Here is a 13,311-nt window from a genome sequence, read left to right on the forward strand (position 1 = left end):
ATCAGTCAGTTACCCATATTTTTTTAAATCATACTTTCAAAAGTCATTTGTATAAATCGTAGTAAACTTTTGTTTCCCAACACCTTTTTAACTGCGAAAAATGTTAGTGACTTTTATACGAATGATTTAAGAAATAAAAGTCGGTGACTGGTTTATATTTATTGATGACTTTTAAAAGTAAAAGCCACTGCTCATTTTTATTGATGACTTTTATAAATAAAATAAAAATAAAAAAAAAATTTATTTTCAAATTTGAGTGTCGGTGAAAAAATAAATCGATTTGTATATTTCATTTAGTTGTAGAACATTTCCTTCATAGTAAATTTTTCCATGACAGTTTCCATCAATAACTGTTATGTTCGGTCCCTGCATTGGACCATTATCCAACAGAAAATTGTATACGTACGTATATATGTATATGTGAGGTACTGTACAGTGACCCACGCTCAATATCACACATACGTAATTTTATTCATTACTTTTTTATAAAGGTATAGCTCATTTTCTAACAAAAGCAATATAAATCTAAATTGCATAATTTGTGCAATAATTATAAAAAATCATTTAATTTTCATCAAAATTTCTAAATTTATAATTAGAATTTCTAGAAAAATGTTTAAATGCAGATTTGTAGCCTATCACCTTTTATTAGTATAATAGGGCCTAAGTTCAAATTCGCTAAAAATGTCCGATAATTTTTTTTTTGCTGCCTCTTTTCTTTGCTAGTGTCCATTTTTATTTAATTTCACTATTGGCATTTTTCCTCTTCTTCGCAAAAATATTCGATAAAACTTGGTTGGAAACCGAAAAGTTATCTGTGATTTTTTATAACTACATATTAACGAGTGTCGTATTTTGTATGGCTAATCTCTTTTTCTAATTATAGATTAGGGATTTAAGCTCAAAAATGAGGATAATCTTCTTATAGGTAAACCTAGTATAATCGATTTTGGCAGTGTCAATGTTTAAGATAAAATGATACATTTTTGTTACGAAGAACTTGTTTTGTAAATATTTTTCGTAGCCTCACAAAACCTAGGCAGCTTAAGAGAAAGTTTTGATTCCACCTCATTGTTCTGTAAATAGGTGGGACAGTGACGACCCGGTCTGATATTGCTTTCTGCAGTTAATCTTATAACCAGTAAGTTGCGAGTATTTACGTATTATATTTATAAATTTTCTGTAGTAAAATTTTCGTTTATTTCTATCAAAGCAAATAGTATGTAAATTACATATAAGCATAAAAATATTCAGCAATGTGCTACATAAAAATTTATAACTCGTTAAGAAATACTTAAATTAATATTTATTTATTTACTTCTTACGTATTAAACATACATACAAGGTAAATATATTGTAAATGAATTCGCCGCTCCCTAATCAGAATACAAACACACATGTGTATGTAGAAAAACACAAAAATTATGGAATTTTTAAAAAAAATTTGTTAAAAAGAAAAAATTTGTTTCGATTTCATTTTGTAGTTTCGGAAACTCCTTATTTTATGTACAACTCCAGTTTTGGACATCTTTTTTTATTTACACATTGCTCATTCACGCGCACGCACGCATACAAACAATCACAGAAGAGGCGGCAATTCAATTTTAAGTGCAGTTTTTAGTTGTTAGTCTGTTTTTTTTTTTTACTTCAAACGTTTTCTTCCCTAACACATGTTTTGTAAGGTGCAAGTAAAGCAATTTTGATAATTTGCAATAACACTAAATACTAACAAACCCACCCAATAGACTCTCACAATATGCTTTAAGTTTTTTAAAATACGTTGAAAAATTATGTCTACTTAACACTATTAGAGTATGCAAGTATGTATGTATGTGTGTATTTTTCTACTGTGATATGTGGTGCATATTTTTTTTTGTTGTTTGTACAAAATAATTGTTATTGCAATAAAGATAATTTGTAAAAAATGTTTTGAACCAATATTGATTGCGAAAGTGAAAATTGTGCACAATTTTACATAGCCATATGTTTTTTTTTGTTTTCATTTAAGTTCTACCACGTTAACAATTCGTTTTTTTTATATATTTTGTCTTTTTTGTTTGGTTAGAAGATTTTCTATTTAATAATTTCGAATGTGTAGATGCGTACTAGGGAATTAAAAGTTCATTCATTGTTTTTTCCATTTTGTATGTTTTTGTGTGCAAAGAAAAGAATTAAATTAAACTGAATTAAATTTAATTTAATTAATTTAAATTTTTTTTTCTATTTTAACTTAACTATCGCGGCTTCTACATTTTACTCCGACGAATAACGCAAAAGGTGGTCTGTAGGTTTGATTAAATTGTATTCCCTTGAAAAGTGTTACTTGCGGATATGATTTTTTAAAAGCGAAAATCATTTTTGCTGACCTTTCGTTCATCAACACCCTGTAATCATCTTGCAATAATGTGTGTATATATTACCCTTCCCATATTCTTTTTTACCCCTGCACACTTGTACTTTGCCATCAATTGCCACAACCACTTGCGATCGGCACTTATTCGCTCTTCGCCAATTTTACATGATTATTATTGACATCAATGAGGCGCTTCATCTGATCACCATGTGCTAGCAGCGAGTTCGTCGGATTGCAGCCCATGCCACCGGCAGCCGCGAGCAGGGCGCGTCCAGCAATCGAACCGTTCGCATGACCATTAGCATAAGCCTTGGCATAACCATTTGCATGACCGTTTGCGTGTCCATTAGCTGCTGCTGCTGCTGCAGCCGCCTTTCTTGTATTGTAGGTCTTTCTGTAGAAATTGCCGAATAAATATAAAAAGATGATCGTATTGCCGACAAAGAAGAAAGTGAGCGCACGCGGCATATTGCAACCCTTTGCAGCAACCATAACCATATAGCCCAAAATTAGTACGAACTGTATGAGTTGGATGGAGGTCATGTATTTCTTCCACCAAAGATACTTCTGGTACTGGGGACCCATAGCAGCAACCATGTAATAGAAATACATAACGATGTGAACGCCAGAATTGAGAATGCCAATAATGACGCCTTGCTCGCCTATAAAGAGATTGAGACAATGACACGTTTGAGCAAGGGAAACCTTTTAAATGAAAGACAAAAAAAAACAATTGTTTACTCACCCGGCGCATACTTAAGATATCCCCACGAGAAGAGTGCTGTTATGGTGTGATGGTAGACATGCAAAAATGAAACTTGATTTTGTTTCTTGCGCAGCACAAAGAAGGTGGTATCCAATAAGTCAATTATCTTAGAGAAGAAGTAATACCAGGCGCCGGAGTAGAGCATCAAGTTTTGTTCGCGGTTGCGTACAATTTCACATTTCTTTGAGAGTATTGAGGCGGCTACATTACTTTCCCGTATAGACTACAAGAAAAAAGAGAAATTTATTCAAGATTATGTAATTTACTAATGCTAGTGTATGTATGTATGTGAAAATCAACATATCATTTTACTGAAATATTGACAAAACCAGCAATGATGCTATAAGGTCACAAGAAAAAAACATCGCTAAATAATGACTACGCCTTTAAACGCGAATTATAGCATTTTCAGTTTAAATGAAACCATTTTCAAATTAAGCGAAACCTTTTTCAAATTAAATGAAACCTTTTTCAGATTCAGTGAAACTTTATTCAAATTAAATGAGACCTTTTTCAGATTCAATGAAACTTTATTCAAATTAAATGAAACTTTTTTCAAATTAAATGAAACTTTATTCAAATGAAATGAAACTTCTTTTTTGGATTACTTTGAATTAGCTGTTACGTGTTGCTCTCCCTTACGGTCAAGGCATGTTGAATACAGTGTTGCCGTTTCGGTCCAATTGGACCAAAATTGGTAGTTTCATTTTTTAAAATAAGGCTTTGGTAGGTTGGTTGGTTTGTTGTGATTTTCGAGGGGTTTTGGTAACTAGGCAAATCATATAATTTATTCATTTTATAAAATTTCAAGTATCTCTGTTTTCGGGAGTACGTGTAAAGGATGATGTGAAAAGGAAAAGAGAAATGGGACATGTCAAAATTATTCTTGAACCGAAGTTGAATGTTGTCGTGATTAGACTGTGCTCTAATCCATAGACTTTGTTTAAGTTAGAAGAAAATAATTAGATAATTGTTATGCAAATGCTAAATTTTACATTTCGCTTAAGCGAGTCCCAGTTAAACATCATAATCGGCGTTATCGACTCCCTGATATAAGTATGGCGTCGATAACGTCGATAACGATGTGTAACTGGAAGTTAAGGCTCTGTTGCGTACGTGTTTTTACGTAGAAATCAAAAACCAACAGACTTCTACGTATGTAATTCTGTGCATTGGGTAACAGCTTACACGCGCCCAGTTATGCATACTTGAACTGCTATACCATTCTTACGTAAAAATCAAAACCCAACAGAATTCTACATGTTAAGTGCTGTGCGTTAGGTAACCGCTTACGCGCAAAGCCCATTTAACAGATTCTTATGTGACAACTCTCATGCAAAGCTAAGTACGCATAACTGGGCTAAGAGCCTTTAGTGTTAGCCAGACATGGTGCAAACGGCTCTTAATAGGTTAAGTTGATTTCATGTTCCTTAATTTAAAAATGCTTAATACTTAATTTGAATAAAGTTTAATTTAATTTAAAAAAAGTTTCATTTGGTTTGAATAAAGTTTCATTGAATCTGAAAAAAGTTTCATTTAATTTGAATAAAGTTTCATTGAATCCGAAAGAGGTTTCATTTAATTTGAAAAAGGTTTCGCTTCATCTGAAAAAGGTTTCAATAAATTTGAAAAAGGTTTCGCTTAAACTGAAAAAGGTTTAATTTAATTTGAAAAAAGATTCATTTAAACTGAAAATGCTATATATACTTTTTTCTGCCATATCAATCTAAATTGAGGACGTATTGTCGTCAAAGTAGTATAGCGCCATTCTTGGAAAAGGTAAGAGACTATGGATCCGACAACAATCGGGTCCAAACAAAAGGCAAAACCACCACGCATTCAGTCGCAAAAACTCACAAAAATTGTACCTCAATGGGCTGTTTCACACTAGAATGACAGAACAATTATTCTCACGGTTTCACACTGGATGATAAGTAGCAGAAGAAAATGTAACTTTGAGCTTGAAATTTACGTGGCAGCATTTTTGTAGTTGCGCATGTGTTAGTGCGCTACAGCCGAACTACCACTTTAATGCGGGGTAGAAGCTGGAACCACTTTTTGAGAAACTTTATCTCACCGCACTGCCTCTCTTGACTACAAACACGAGTTGTTTTGGTGGCTGAAATGTTCCAGTGTGAAACCGCCCAATCGGAAGAGCCATTTAGAAATGCATTAAAAAAATGCACACCAAGTTACGTACATTTGCAAATATCTTCTATACCCAGTGTTTAAATTTCTGATGACGATACATTTTAATACCTATCGACAGCTGAGTAGAAGATCGACATATCTTGGCAACCGGCCCCATCTCAGCAAATTGGTTGAAGAATAGCTTATCTCAGAAATTAATTAAATAACGTCCTAACTCAGAATTTCGTCGAAAAGCGCTCTATCCCAGCTGCCGATAAATTGAATTTACATCGAGATAGAAAGTTCTCGTACCATTTGCTGAAGTAAAGCGCTCTTCAATTAAATTCTGAGCAAAGGAATTCTTCAAGAAAATTCTGAAATAGGGCATTCTAGTGCAATTTTCTGAGCTAGGCCGTTTTCGAACCGGCTGCCGAGATGGGTCCATCACCCACTCAGTCGTCAATATATTAACAAGAGCTTTTGTTTCGGTGGTTCTTTCGGCACTTGAAAGACGTCTTACTTTTTCTGGTATATCGAGAATGTAATATAGCGGGCAATTACACCAGTCGCAATAGACATTTCGATTTACACAAATTCAAAAAAAGCAGAGCCACAGGTCTTAAATACACCATTACAAATAAATTGTCAAAAGTCCCCATTCATTCAACGTGTGCTGAAAGTTTTCAAGGTCAAAGGCCAAAATAAGGAAAAAAGCCGAGAAAAATTCAAGGACAATTCCTTGCACGCCAGATGAAGCTTTAGCTTTAGATATATATGTGTGAACGGAGGATTTTCAAAGGCTCTCTCTGTAATGCAGTCTGGTGCAAAGGCACACTGTGCTACCCAAGCGAAGCGATTTTAATTTCAGATATTTCAGCAGAAATAAAATTACAAAGCCTTATCAATCATACTGTTCTTAGAGTGCTGGAAGTTCAAAAAGAGGTACTATTTGTAAGATAAACTAATACATAGCTCCTGATCGCAACATACCTAGCTACTATATATAATTGAAGAAAGTATCACACAAATTAGTCAAAATTACGCTGTGAACTATGCTATGGGCATGATCATCCAAAATTCCGAAACCGCTTCATTAATTTTATAAACTATGACTTAGGGCCGCTTGCATCGTGTCGGGTTAACCCTTTCTGCTAGTTAAACGGCGTTATCGACTCCCTGTTATAAGTATGGCCTCGATAACGATGTGTATCTGGGGTTAAATATTAGCCAGACATGGTGCAAACGGTTCTTAGTGCTCTTTTGGCCATTTACACCATGTCCAGTTAACGCTAAATGGAGGTACATCCTTCAGATAAGCAAATCGACTTTTATCGATCACATGTTATGAGGTGGGTGTCGTTAAAGATGTTTAACTGTGTGTTAGAATTAACCAGACATGAAGAAGGCGGTCCTTAATAGGTTAAGTTGATTTCCTGTGCCTTAATTTAATAATGTTTAATACTTAAATTAACAATGTTTCATTTAAATAGAAAAAAGTTTCATTTAATTTGAATAAAGTCTCATTGAATCTGAAAAAGGTTTAATTTAATTTGAAAAATGTTTCGATTAATTTTAAAATGGTTTCTTTTACACTGAAAATGCTATAATATTACGGTTAAAGGGCCGCTTCCAGAAATATCTAAGAGGTCTATCAGTGAACCTTTAGCTTGTGTTTTGCAGTAACTTTTGTACCCTGAAAAATATGTTGAGGATTGAGGTCTAATTTGACTGAACTGACAAGAAAGCCCGAAACGTACTTGATGAAGTTTTCTTCTTCAAGTTGCAATACCGTATCAACTAATGTAATTTACATGTGTTACATTGTTATAAATTAACTGCGAACGTATTTTGCCTAATTTTTACATTAGTTTTAGAATACAACCGATATAGCTCTACACACACCTTATAGCCCTTTTTCACCAGAAGCTTGCAGTTTAATCTGCAAAGCAGCTAGTACTTTTACGATTTTTTCTCTCACTAGCTCCAAAATAATCTCAAATACTTACTGTGCGACACATCCATATAGAGAAAACAACTTGGAATGCATTGTAGACAACCATGACTTTCTTCAAATCGTACGGTTTACGATCACGCATATATGCAGGTCCTATTTTGAGAACGAAAAGCAGGTAGAGCGCAACAATTGAGGCGACAGGCCCAGGCGAACTCATCAAAAACCAGCCATCCACCGTTTCATCTGCAAAAATAAAATTACAGTTCGCATGTTTTACTCTATTAGCTAAAATAAAAATTATAGATAAAAAGGTTTAATATTTTTTGTATCTTTTAGCCAAAAATATTCATCATATGTGTGTATATCAAACTGTTAGTATAATTACCCGCGTGTGTCAGAATTTTTTCATTAAACAAATATCCTAGTGAGTGAAGTTCAACCTCCTGACGGATGTAACTGGCATTAATCATTATTTCTTGAACCCCAGCTAAAATAGTTATTACTTTTAATCGAACTGAGAACAGTACACTTTTGTATACACTCAAAAACTTGTTTGACTTTTTGAACTATTTTGTTTTTTAAACTAAAATGTAAGCCTACTTACTTCACTTATTTTTATTTTTTTTTATAATTATTCAGAAATGCCAAGGTGAATTTATAAATAGGGTGATAGCAGGAGTACAAAAACAAATCACATGTATTTTGTTTTTGCTTTGGCGGCATAAACTGTCAAAATCTGTAAGAGCATGCGTGGAAATTCAAACAAAATTTTTCAATTTGACATAAGAAGCCGTGAGGCGAAACACATACAAAAAATCAGCTGATCTATTAATACCACCTTATATAAATTCGCCTTGAGAAATGCTTCATAGCTCCAATGTACCCCGCTTAACTTGAATAGGCACATCATTTTTATCCCAGAACCGGTCTTGAAAATTGTTAATTATAGGCATATATGTAATACTTCTATATTGCTAGTACATTCCCCAACATCAGAGTGCCGAAATATTGAAAAAAGAAAGAGAGATCCGATAAAATAATGTACTCAAAATGATAATTTTACTTTTCAAAATTCAGGAGCGGTTTCACACATTTTCATTTAAAAACAACTCTTATGAAAAATTAACAAAAAATAAAATTTTTGTAGATCTATGAGAAGCGCTGCGGCCATTGGTGGTGGCAGAGGATAAATATACCAGTTAGAGAAGGACTTGGCATCAGTTGGCATTTCCAATTGGCGTCAATCAGCATAGAAGGGAATCGAATAACATGCTTTATTGGATTCGGCCAACATATAAAATACCACACCGCTTTATATGTAAATAAGTTTTTGTTAGGAAAATATCTTAATAACGAGCAGCATCGGAGAAATTCGTCATACCGAGCCCTAACCGCTAAAATAATGTATAAATATATATTTTTTNCCACACCGCTTTATATGTAAATAAGTTTTTGTTAGGAAAATATCTTAATAACGAGCAGCATCGGAGAAATTCGTCATACCGAGCCCTAACCGCTAAAATAATGTATAAATATACATTTTTTTTTAAATTACTTTTTGATGCAGGTGCTCTAAGAGGCATTTATGCATCAAAATTAAGTTTTGAAAAAAGTTGTCTTACTTCATTTTCGCGGCTAGGGCTCGATATACATTTCAGCATGAAGGAAACATGAGACCGTCAAATTTGTGTTTGTTTGTTGAATTCCCTGAGCCGGCCTTGTTATGATATGACACTTCATTCTATGTAGTAGCTTACAAATATATGTACACGTATACTTCTACAATCACAAAAATTTTCATAGGCTGTCTTTCTAGAAGTATTACATATATGATTATAGGCATCAGAGAAGTTTTGATTACGAGCCAGTTCTGATTGTTATCGAATATTTTGTAGGCAAAAAATTAAAAACCCCTATTAAAATCCTGAAACTATAACTCTAGTTATCGGTTACAAAATTTTTTTTACCAGCCCAGAAAAGACCTGTTAGCTGCTGTAAATTTATACCAAAAAATAAGAAATAAAACTGAGATCTGTATCTCTGAATCTTTATTATCTCCCGAAAGAAGAATCTCTGACACTTTTTTTTTTTAATAATTTCATTCATATTTTGTCCGAAGACAGAACATAACCGTAAATAACGAGCGCTACCGCCTGAAATTTAAGCACGTGAATTTCGCAACATTTGATTTCAGCAAGTTATCGTATTTATGAGAAGTCATCACCGATAAGCTAGCTATGACTCAAAACTTTAACATTACTCGCGTAATTCGCGCATTGCTGGAAAGAGTAAATGGAAATTGGACCACATACAGCGTAGTTGCGGTCAAAATTTGAGTGAAATTATTGTTAAAAGGGAAATGTCAGAGAATGTTCTTTCGGGTGATAATAAAGATTCAGACATTCAGTTCTCCTCTATTTTATTTACAATTAAAAAACCAGGGACTACATGGATCACCCTATACTATTTATGAAAAAAATATATAAGAAAGCCTCAAAATATCTGCAAAAAAATTATTCAAAACTGTATCAACGGAATCAAAGTAATGACATTTTGCTCACTTAAATCTCAAAATTTTTAAAAAATATTTCAGCGGAAGCCTTATGACCTTATTCAAAAAAAAAAACTTAAATAGGTTTGACCCTTAATTAGGCGCATAAAGAAAATTAGACAAGCATGGGGTCCCGAGTGACCCCAATAAAAGTGTTGAAAAAAGAGTTTTAGAAATAAAAAACGAAGTGTGTATTTTCAAAAATATTAAAGTAATCTATTATCGTTAACTTAGAAAAAAACTAAAACATAATTTCGACTTAAATTTACAAACAAAATATTAAAAACTTACGTCCGCCAACAAAGGTGAAAAGTTGCTTTTTCTAAAAAAAAAAATATATTTTGATGCAAGAAGCAAAAACAATTAAAAATGCGTCGTTTTCTTAAAGACCGACCCTCCTATTTTATTTCTAACCATTTCTCTGAAATGCCAATTTGCTAAGTTCAAAATAGTCACAGAATATGTGACATTTCATCAACATAGTGGAACTCAATTCGTTTGGCATTGTTTGGAGTACGCGAAAACTTGTATTAAAATTTTAACAAAACAAGTGCTCGAAGAAAACTAGTTTTAAAGGTTTTTATTCTCTCCTGTGAAATTTTTAAAAACTGGACCTAGCAACTTTTAACTCTTAGCTAGCTATACGTATATGAGAATTATATTTCGTACAAGTGCATAAAACGTTTTTTTTCTCTATCTCTCTCACATTTCCTTGATTAATCTTTTATGTACGCATTTCTTAAAAAAAATGTCGAATTATTTTTCTGAAACTAACCCAAGGTGGATGGGATAGCTTGTAGTATTTTAATTGAATATTTTTTTTTACACTTTAACAGCCGATGTCACCAGCAGTTTAAATGGAAAATGTTTTTTTTTTATTTGCTGTCAATTTCCATATAAATTTCAAAAAATTAAAATCATTTTTCACTTAATTTGCTTTCGTGCTGCAAGAGCTTTTACGAATTTACAAAATTATAGCAAAAAAAAATATGAAATTCGAATTTAAACACAAAGTATTTCGTATAATCGTCCATAATCAGCTGCTTCTTTGATTTCTAGTTCAACACTTCACTTTAGCCACACAACTCAATTTTTTTTTAAGCAAAATTTTCTACTCACCAACACCTTTTGAGAGACCGGAAATGCGCTCATTGAAAATTTTTATATAGGTCGCCATTTTCGCTGTTGTTTCTATGTATGCAAGTCTTTCGTTCTACGAATGAAAAAATAAACAAACACACAATGAAATACATAAAATTAACAAGTAAAATGTTTTGATGAATTAAATATTTAATAGTGTTATTTTTCCCCACATTCATTGATGGAAATGCAACGCGTGCAAAATTCAAATGTAACGAAACTTATGCAAAAAGATTCTCAAGTATTATTAATATTTATAAACATACATATGTATGTATGTAAGCACTCGCGGAATACCAGTATGTATTTCGAATTTCGTAGAGCGTCTGAGCTGCGAGTACTGCTCCATACGAGCGCGTTCACAATTCTGATGGCAAATGTTTAATTTGATCCGTGCCAAGCGTTTTTTCTAGCTTACAAACATACATACAAATGCATGTACATATATACAGCCATGTGCCTGCATGTGTATGAGTACATACTGGTAAGTTTAGCAGCCAAAATAGTCAAATCCATAGTAAATAGCAAAAATATACATTAAGCATTCAAAAATTTGTGCTTAGAATATTGAATTCGATTTATAGAATTGAGTAAGTGTTTGTTTGACAGGCAGCAAGTGTGCTAAATAAGATTCTTACAGACGAGTATTTATGCAGATTTGATTAGAATTTCGTGTAAGATTTTATTGGTTAGTGGTTTTTACCGATTTTTATGTAGTTATGTATGTAGATACAAGTGAATCTTTAGTTATGCACTGAAAGTATGTACATATGTGTTTCACTTGAGGCTCGACCAAATTATTTATGTAAAATTAATGTTAATTAGTTGATGCTTATGCGGTTTTATTATAATTTCGAATACATATATTTAGCTATTTTTGCGCCATTTTTAAAATATACAATTTAAGTCTTTTATTAATTAAGAGAGAGAGGATATTTACTATTGAATGTTGTCCAGTAAATATTTCCCGCGCGGCCTCAACAGTAAGAACTTAAAGGTACTAAAAAATCGAAGACTAGAGCATGATATTTATATTCAGCAAGGTATGTCCATAGAAGTGACATCCCAATTGTAGCTGAATACATCTAATGTCAAAAAACATAAAAATTTAAATAGAAAATATTTCCATACGATTTGATATACATATTTTATTATATGCATATTAGGGCGGTCCTTAAATCAAATGAAAGTTTTTTTTTCAGTCTCACCGCCTCAATCGGTAATACCAGGGGCAAAGATATCACATATAAATTTTGGAACAGATTTACCGATTTGAGACGAATAAGGCGTGTCGTGTCGCACAGATTGCTCTACATAGATTAAAAAAATTAAAATAATTTTATTTTTCATCTAATACCCAAAGTCGATGCTACTATAGTCAGAGATATCACATATAAATTTTGGTCCCGAGTGGAGTCGGTTAAGGCGTGTCGTAAGGGGGTTTAAGGCCAGATGGACTAAAAAAATTAAATTTTTTTTCATTTAATACCCAAAATCGATACTACTAAAGTCGAGGATATCACATATAAATTTTCGTCCCGATTGGAATCGTTTAAGTTGTCTTCATAGGGTAATCTCACCTTTGCCCACAGTGCGACATGCCTTAATTGTGTCCTGTAGGGATCGAAATTTATATGTGATATCTTCTACTATAGTAGCATCGACCTAACGTACATATAGCGCCGGGGAAAAAGTATTGGCACAGAGAATTTTTCCTAATGTATGCAAAGTTTTTTATTCTAATTTCTTCCCGCTAATTTTTTTATACAAATATAATTCATACTACAACAAAATATATACAAATAAAATCTCTAGACCTAGTGCAAAACTCAGGAAAATTCAATAAATTTACAAATTTCTTATCATATTTTCAGAAAAACTCTAAGTATGCAGTTTCATATCACTTACTCGAACGAAAAATCACGCGAAAATTTGGATTCCGGCCATAGGAAATACATGGAAAGCAAAAGTTAAAAGTGAACTGGTTCGGGGAAAATGAAACTCATGATAACGCGGATTAATTTATCGAAGTTTCAAACATTGCACAAGAATAAAAAAAAAGTTTTATAAAAATTTCACACTTTTTTCGGAGTTTGTAGAAGATTTTTTTGGCTATACATCCTTTCGATTCCAGAAAAATAAAGCGCAAGTTTGAAGTGGCTGAAAGATATCATTGATTTTTGGCAATTTTTTTTGTGGATGGTGTTGTGCGATTTCCTGCATATAAAAAAACAAAATTGTGAAACATTCTTTGTAAGGAAAAAAATGAGTGACAACGGTGTAACGTAAAATTCAACGGTATTTTGTGGTCACTTCAAATTATTTGGGATTGATTAAAGGTGAAAAAGTGAAAACTTTGAGAAAGCTTTGTTGATTTTTTCTCATTTGTACATACAAGGTTTTAAACTTGGGTCCAT

At 32.7% G+C, this 13,311-nt stretch overlaps 1 protein-coding gene across 4 annotated transcripts in view; it reads right to left on the minus strand.

Moving 5' to 3' along the window:
- Positions 1-1,153: 1,153 nt before the first annotated feature.
- Positions 1,154-13,311, minus strand: part of bond (elongation of very long chain fatty acid james bond protein) — a 36,170-nt gene continuing 24,012 nt past the window's right edge. The window contains exons 1-5 of one of the 4 annotated variants that reach the window (XM_017625353.1): positions 11,192-11,246; positions 10,874-10,967; positions 7,256-7,446; positions 3,099-3,342; positions 1,154-3,015 (exon numbers count right to left, since the gene is read on the minus strand). In XM_017625353.1, the coding sequence (XP_017480842.1) occupies positions 2,495-3,015; positions 3,099-3,342; positions 7,256-7,446; positions 10,874-10,931 (1,014 nt within the window). In that variant the 5' untranslated portion in view covers positions 10,932-10,967; positions 11,192-11,246 and the 3' untranslated portion in view covers positions 1,154-2,494. Of the gene's footprint in view, positions 3,016-3,098; positions 3,343-7,255; positions 7,447-10,873; positions 10,968-11,156; positions 11,247-13,311 lie in introns of those variants that run through there. The other 3 variants (XM_017625352.1, XM_017625350.1, XM_017625351.1) reach the window with 3 other exon arrangements.

The sequence above is a fragment of the Rhagoletis zephyria genome, unplaced genomic scaffold (assembly GCF_001687245.7).
Source record: "Rhagoletis zephyria isolate East Lansing unplaced genomic scaffold, Rhagoletis_zephyria_1.1 Rzeph_scaffold_04006, whole genome shotgun sequence".
Classification (NCBI taxonomy): domain Eukaryota; kingdom Metazoa; phylum Arthropoda; class Insecta; order Diptera; family Tephritidae; genus Rhagoletis; species Rhagoletis zephyria.